Here is a 7,107-nt window from a genome sequence, read left to right as displayed (position 1 = left end):
TTGGGATTACTGTCATGAGCCACTGTACCTGGCCTTAAAATATATTGTTTTCTTTCCCACCTCAAGACTTTTGTTTTGAAATCTTTACCTCTTCCACTTCCAGAATAGCAATTGTACAGATACATAGACCAATAGAAGAGAATAGAGTCCAAAAATAAATCTATGCCTTTATGGTCAATCGATTTTCAAAAAAGGTGCAAAGAACATGTAATGGAGAAGGGGCTGTCTTTACAATAAGTAATGTAGGGACAACTGGATATCTACATGCAGAATGAAATTAGACTCTCATCACCTACCATATGTAAAAATTAAGTGCCAGGTGTTGTGACTTTCACCTTTAATCCCAGCACTTTGAGAGGATGAGATGAGAGGATCATTGAGCATAGAAGTTTAAGACCAGCCTGGGAAACATAGGGAGACCCCTGTACCCTGTCTCTACTAAAAACAAAAAAATTAGCTGGGCATGGTGGCACATGTCTATGACCCAGCTACTCAGGAGGCTGAGGCAGGAGGATCACTTGAGCCCAGGACTTTGAGGCTACAGTAAGCCTTGATTGCACCGCTGCACTCCAGCCTGGGCAACAGCATAAGATCCTGTCTCAAATAAAAATCACTTCAAAATAGATTAAACCCTTAAACACAAGACCTAAACTAAAATTACTAGAAGAAGAAAATATAGGGGAAAGCTACATGACTTAGGTCTGGGCATTGATTTTTTGGACATGACCCCAAAAGTACAGGCAAAAATAGTGAAAAACAGAGAAATAGTGTTATATAAAATTAAGAAACTTCTGCGCAGCAAAGGAAACAATCGATGGAGTGAAGAGACAACCTATGGAATGGGAGAAAATATTTGGAAACCATCTATCTGATGAGGAGCTAATATCCAAATTTTAAAATGGGCAAAATTTATGAATAGACATTTCTCAAAAGAAGACATGCAAATGGCCAACAAGTATATGAAAAAGTGCTTAACATCATTAATCTTTAGGGAAATGCAAACTAAAGCCACAATGAGATATTACCTTGCATCTGTTAGAATGGCTACTATAGGCTGGGTGCAGTGGCTTATGCCTGTAATACCAGCACTTTGGGAGACCAAGGAGGGTGGATCACAATGTCAAGAGATCGAGACCATCCTGGCCAACTTGGTGAAACCCTGTCTCTACTAAAAATACAAAAATTAGCTGGGCATGGTGGTGTGTGCCTTGTAGTCCCAGCTACTTGGGAGGCTGAGGCAGGAGAATCACTTGAACCTAGGAGGTGGAGGTTGCAGTGAGCTGAGATTGTGCCACCGCATTCCAGCCTGGGCAACAGAGAGAGATTCTGTCTCAAAAAAAAAAAAAAAAAGAATGGTGACTATAATAGTGTTCCTGAGGATGTGGAGGAAAGGGAAATCTTGCACACTGTTGGTGGAATGTAAATTAGTACACCCATTGGCCGGGCGCGGTGGCTCAAGCCTGTAATTCCAGCACTTTGGGAGGCCAAGGCGGGTGGATCACAAGGTCAAGAGATCGAGACCATTCTGGTCAACATGGTGAAACCCCATCTCTACTAAAAATGCAAAAATTAGCTGGGCGTGGTGGCGTGCGCCTGTAGTCCCAGCTACTCGGGAGGCTGAGGCAGGAGAATTGCTTGAACCCAGGAGGCGGAGGTTGCGGTGAGCCGAGATTGCGCCATTGCACTCCAGCCTGGGTAACAAGAGCAGAAATCCGTCTCAAAAAAAAAAAAAAAAAAAAAATTAGTACACCCATTATAGAAAACAGTATGGAGGCTCCTCAAACAATTAAAAACAGAACCACCATAGGAGACAGCAATCTCACTACTGGGTATACATTCAAAGAAGATGAAATCAGTATGCTGAAGAGGCATCTGTACTAACATGCACCACTATGCACAACAGCCAAGATATGGAATTAACCTAGGTGTCCAACAGTGGATGAACAGATAAAGAAAATGTGGTGGCCAGGTGCTGTGGCTTGCCCCTGTAATCCCAGTATTTTGGGAGGCTGAGGTGGACAGATCACTTGAGGCCAGGAGTTCAAGACCAGCCTGGTCAACATGGCAAAACCCTGTCTCTACTAAAAATACAAAAATTAGCCGGACATGGTGGCATGCACCTGTAGTTCCAGCTACACGGGTGACTGAGGCACAAGAATCACTTGAATCCAGGAAGTACAGGCTGCAGTGAGCTGGGATTGTGTCACTGCACTCCAGCCTGGGTGACAGAGCAAGACTCTGTCTCAAAAAAAAAAAAAAAAAAGTTATTTATATATATAATGGAATACCATTCAACCATAAAGAAGAAGGAAATGCTGACATCTACGACAACATGGATGAACTGGGAAGACATTATGTTAAGAAAAGTAAATGAGGCACAGAAAGACAAATACTGCTTGATTTATCCTACATGTGGAACCTAAAAAAGTCAAACTCATAGAAGTAGAGAGTAGAATGGTGGTTACTAAGGGCTGGGGAGATGTTCATCAAAGGATACAAAATTTCAGTTAGGAGGGATAAGTTCAAGAGATCTATTGTATAACATGGTGACTGTAGCTACTATACATTTGTATTGTATTGTATTTTTTTTTTTTTTTTTTTTTGAGATGAGTTTTGCTCTTGTTGCCCAGGCTGAAGTGCAATGGCATGATTTTGGCTCACTGCAACCTACACTTCCCGGGTTCAAGCAATTCTCCTGCCTCAGCCTCCTGAGTAGCTGGGATTACTGGAATGCACCACCATTCCTCGGTAATTTTGTGGTTTTTTTTTTTGTTTTGTTTTGTTTTTTTTAGACGGAGTTTCGCTCTTGTTACCCAGGCTGGAGTGCAATGGCGCGATCTCGGCTCACCGCAACCTCCGCCTCCTGGGTTCAGGCAATTCTCCTGCCTCAGCCTCCTGAGTAGCTGGGATTATAGGCACGTGCCACCATGCCCAGCTAATTTTTTGTATTTTTAGGAGAGACGGGGTTTCACCATGTTGACCAGGATGGTTTCGATCTCTTGATTTCGTGATCCACCCGCCTCGGCCTCCCAAACTGCTAGGATTACAGGCTAGAGCCGCCGAGCCCGGCCGGTAATTTTGTATTTTTAGTAGAGACAAGGTTTCACTATGTTAGCCAGGCTCGTCTCAAACTCCCGACCTCAGATAATCCACCCACCTTGGCCTTCTAAAGTGCTCGGAATACAGGCGTGAGCCACCCTGCCCAGCCTGTATTGTATTCTTCAAAATTGCTTAAAGAACATATTTTAAGCATTTCCAGCAAAACGAGGTAATGCTTTTTTTTTTTTTGAGACGGAGTCTTGCTCTGTTGCCTAGGCTGGAGTGCAGTGGCATGAGCTCAGCTCACTGCACCCTCCACATCCCAGGTTCAAGTGATTCTCCTGATTCAGCCTCCTGAGTAGCTGGGATTACAGGCATGCACCACCACGCCTGGCTAATTTTTGTATTTTTAGTAGAGACGGGGGTTTCATCATGTCGGCCAGGATGGTCTTAAACTCTTGACCTAGTGATCTGCCTGCCTCAGCCTCCAAAGTGCTGGGATTATAGGCATGAACCACCACACCTGGCCGAGGTAATGCATATTCTTCTTAGCTTGATTTAGCCATTCCACAATGTATACATATTTTAAAACATCCTGGCCAGGGGTGTGGTGGCTCACTCCTGTAATCCCAGCCCTTTGGGAGGCCAAGGTGGGCGGATCACGAGGTCAGGAGTTTGAGATCAGCCTGGCTAGCAGGGTGAAATCCTATCTCTACTAAAAATACAAAAATTAGCAGGATGTGGTAGCGTGCGCCTGTAATCCCAGCTACTCAGGAGGCTGAGGCAGGAGAATCATTTGAACCCAGGAGGCAAAGGTTACAGTGAGCTGAGTTGTGCCACTGCACCCCAGCCTGGGTGACAGAGACGGACACTGTCACAAACAAACAACAAACAAAAAAGAAACCATACTGTTGTATACAATATGTAGTTTTTTTGGTAGATTAATAAAAAGCAATAAATTTAATTAAAAAAAGAATAGTAGAGTGAAGTTATTTCCCATGGTTAGCTTTTCCTCTTCCTTTAGATTTCATCTTACACGTCACTTCCTTGGAGAGGCCTTACCGACCTAACTAAAGCAGTTCTCCAGTTTCTATTTTTTTCACTGGGTTCCTATGCTTTCCCCACCAGTCTAAGAACTCCGTGAAGTCAGTATGTTTTGTATTCAGTACATAGGCAAGACTCAGTAGATTTCTGTTGACTGAATGAAATGAAAGAAGTCCTTTGACATCCTGCCCCTCTGCTCCCTCAACCCCCAAAGTACCAGCACTTTGTCCTCTCTTCTTCTCTTGGGATACAATGGAAGAGGAGTCTTCTACCAAGGCCGTTCTCTGCCACTTTCCTCAGGAAGCTCCTTGCATCCTTGATTCTCTATTGTATACTCTTTACTAATCCTTTCCTATCAATATTCAAAAATGTTCCCCTTAAACAACCAACCAACCAACCACAAATCCCAAAAGTTTCTTCCCAAAGGTTTCAGATCGGCACATGACCACTTTCTTCCCTTGACTTTCAGGATTCTGCTGTCCCCTGTATGCCTCTTATAGCCTCCTTCTCTGGCTAATTTTTCTCTTTTTTTGAGACAGAGTACTGCTCTGCCACCCAGGCTGGAGTGCGGTGGCGTGATCTCGGTCCACTGCAACCTCTGCCTCGTGAGTAGCTGGGATTACGGGAACACACTACCATGCCCGGCTAATTTTTTTGTATTTTTAGTGGAAACGGGGGTTGCACCGTGTTTGCCAGGCTGGTCTCGAACCCCTGACATCAGGTGATCCGCCCAGCTCGGCCTCCTAAAGTGCTAGAATTACAGGCAGGAGCCACCGCGCCCGACCCGCTGGCTCGGTTTAAAGATTGGGATTTCCCAAGGTCCCGTTCTTTTCAACCTCCATTGAAAACTGCTGGGGTGGAGTGTGGGAAGGAGGGGCTGAGGAGTGAGGCTGGGTTAGGTGGGGAATAAGAGACGGATATGAAAAGCACCGAGGTCTGGGGCCAAGGAGCCGGGCGGAGGGGAATGATTTGAGCAACTGTGACGTGTAGTTGGAGAGACAGCGGGGATGCGAGTCCCGTGCACTACAACCTCGCACACAGCCAGAGTACAAGAGCGCGTGCGCACACCAACTCTCTGCGCCTGCGCCGTTCTTGCCCGTGTTTCGCCAGTAAAAAGAGGACGTAGAAAAGGGGTGGTCGCGGCGGGGACACCGGAAGCTCACTCTTCACCCGGAAATGGTTATTGAGGAACATGGCGTTGCTCGTGCGAGTCCTTGTGAGTGGAGTAATTTTCTATGGTAGCCCTCTGGGTCCTGGGTTGGAGTTCGGCAAGGCAGGGCGGGAGGAATTGGAAGGAAGTGCAGGAGGGGAACCTGTGTTGTAGCTAGGCTGCGTGGCCGCTTTTCCTTGGGGAAACTGAGGCAGCTTCCTACCTCTTTCTACCCCCGTTTTGACCTTAGCTCCTCCCTCCTTCGAGGAAGGGAAGAGTGACATCTGGCCTTTATTTGATGGAGTGTGCTTTTCCTTCCTTCCCCCGTGTAACTGGTTCCCCTCAGGGAGAGGAGCACGTAGGACATTGCTTTTCAGGAGACCTGGGTTCCAGTCCTTGTCTGTCAGTGATGCACAGAGTGACTTTGAGCAAGTCACTGTTGGACCTCATTGTCCCCATGTGAAAAACGAGGAGATTTATCTCCTGCAGTCCCTTTAGATTCTGAAATTCTCTGAGTTTCTTTCATAGGTCGTAAGTCAGTTTTTAACTGTATCAGTTAAATGAAATTTAGATTATTAGATTGAAAGTCGCGTGAGAATTGGAGCCATGTCTGTCTCGGTCGTTTTCACTTTGCTTCGCATGGTGTATGGCACATCATAGGTGTTAAGTGATTACTTGTTGAATAAATGAATGAAGTAAGGAAAGACCGCTAGGCTCTTTGGCACCCGTGTATGGAACTACTGCATCTCTTGAGATTCAGTCCTGATCCTTCTAGCATGCTTTTTCCTCTAGGAGTTAAAGGAGAAAAGAAAGTGGCAGCAGAAAAAACATTAGGGTACAGAGCTTGGTTTTTTATCATGGAGGGATGGGAGAGTTTATAATTTTAGCGAGTCTTCAAAAACTGAGTCAAAGACGTTTTTCATAGTAGACATGGTCTATTCCTGCCTCTGGGTATTTTTTGAATTGTTATTTTACATTTGTGTTTTTGATCTTTTTATATGTGGCTTGCAAGGATAACAGTTTTACTTCTTGTATTCCTTGCCAGCCTAGCAGAGTGAGATACCCTTGATTGCTGTTCAATAAATATTTGTTTGTAGAATAGCCCCTATAACTGCCAGAAAGATTCATTTGGTGAAGTGTTTGATTTCAGGGCAGAAATTGATTCAGAAGTGAGGACTGTTGGGAAAGTAGCAATTAGGATGTTCTGAATTTAGTTTCTTTTTTCCTCCCCACTTTAGTTTTTTTTTTTTTTTTTTTTGAGACGGAGTTTCGCTCTTGTTACCCAGGCTGGAGTGCAATGGCACGATCTCGGCTCACCGCAGCCTCCGCCTCCTGGGTTCAGGCAATTCTCCTGCCTCAGCCTCCTGCGTAGCTGGGATTACAGGCACGCGCCACCATGCCCAGCTAATTTTTTGTATTTTTAGGAGAGACGGGGTTTCACCTTATTGACCAGGATGGTCTTGATCTCCTGACCTTGTGATCCACCCGCCTCAGCCTCCCAAAGTGCTGGGATTACAGGCTTGAGCCACCGCGCCCGGCTTTTTTTTTTTTTTTTGAGATGGAGTCTTGCTCTGTTTCTGAAGCTGGAATGCAGTGGCAGGATCTCCGCTCATGGCAATTTCCGCCTCCCAGGTTCAAGTGATTCTCCTGCATCAGCCTCCCAAGTAGCTGGAATGACAGGCATGCAACACCACACCCGACTAATTTTTGTATTTTTAGTAGTGACAGGGTTTCACCATGTTGGCCAGGCTGGTCTTGAACTCTGACCTCATGATCCACCTTCCTCAGCCTCCCAAAGTGCTGGGATTTAAGGTGTGAGCCACATTTTATAGGGCACTTACCATGTGCTAAGCACTTTAGAACACTTTATAAAT

The 7,107-nt window shown here is 45.3% G+C and overlaps 1 protein-coding gene across 3 annotated transcripts in view; it reads left to right on the top strand.

The window, feature by feature from the left end:
• The first annotated feature begins 5,192 nt into the window (after nt 1-5,192).
• Nucleotides 5,193-7,107, top strand: part of UQCC1 (ubiquinol-cytochrome c reductase complex assembly factor 1) — a 109,660-nt gene continuing 107,745 nt past the window's right edge. Inside the window, exon 1 of one of the 3 annotated variants that reach the window (XM_003932026.4) lies at nt 5,193-5,299. In XM_003932026.4, coding sequence (XP_003932075.1) covers nt 5,276-5,299 — 24 coding nt within the window. In that variant the 5' untranslated portion in view covers nt 5,193-5,275. The remainder of the gene's footprint in view (nt 5,300-7,107) is intronic. The other 2 variants (XM_074406431.1, XM_074406430.1) reach the window with 2 other exon arrangements.

This window comes from Saimiri boliviensis, chromosome 9, assembly GCF_048565385.1.
Source record: "Saimiri boliviensis isolate mSaiBol1 chromosome 9, mSaiBol1.pri, whole genome shotgun sequence".
NCBI classification, from domain to species: domain Eukaryota; kingdom Metazoa; phylum Chordata; class Mammalia; order Primates; family Cebidae; genus Saimiri; species Saimiri boliviensis.
Note: the sequence above shows the minus strand (reverse complement) of the source record. Positions and strands in the feature narration are given on the sequence as shown.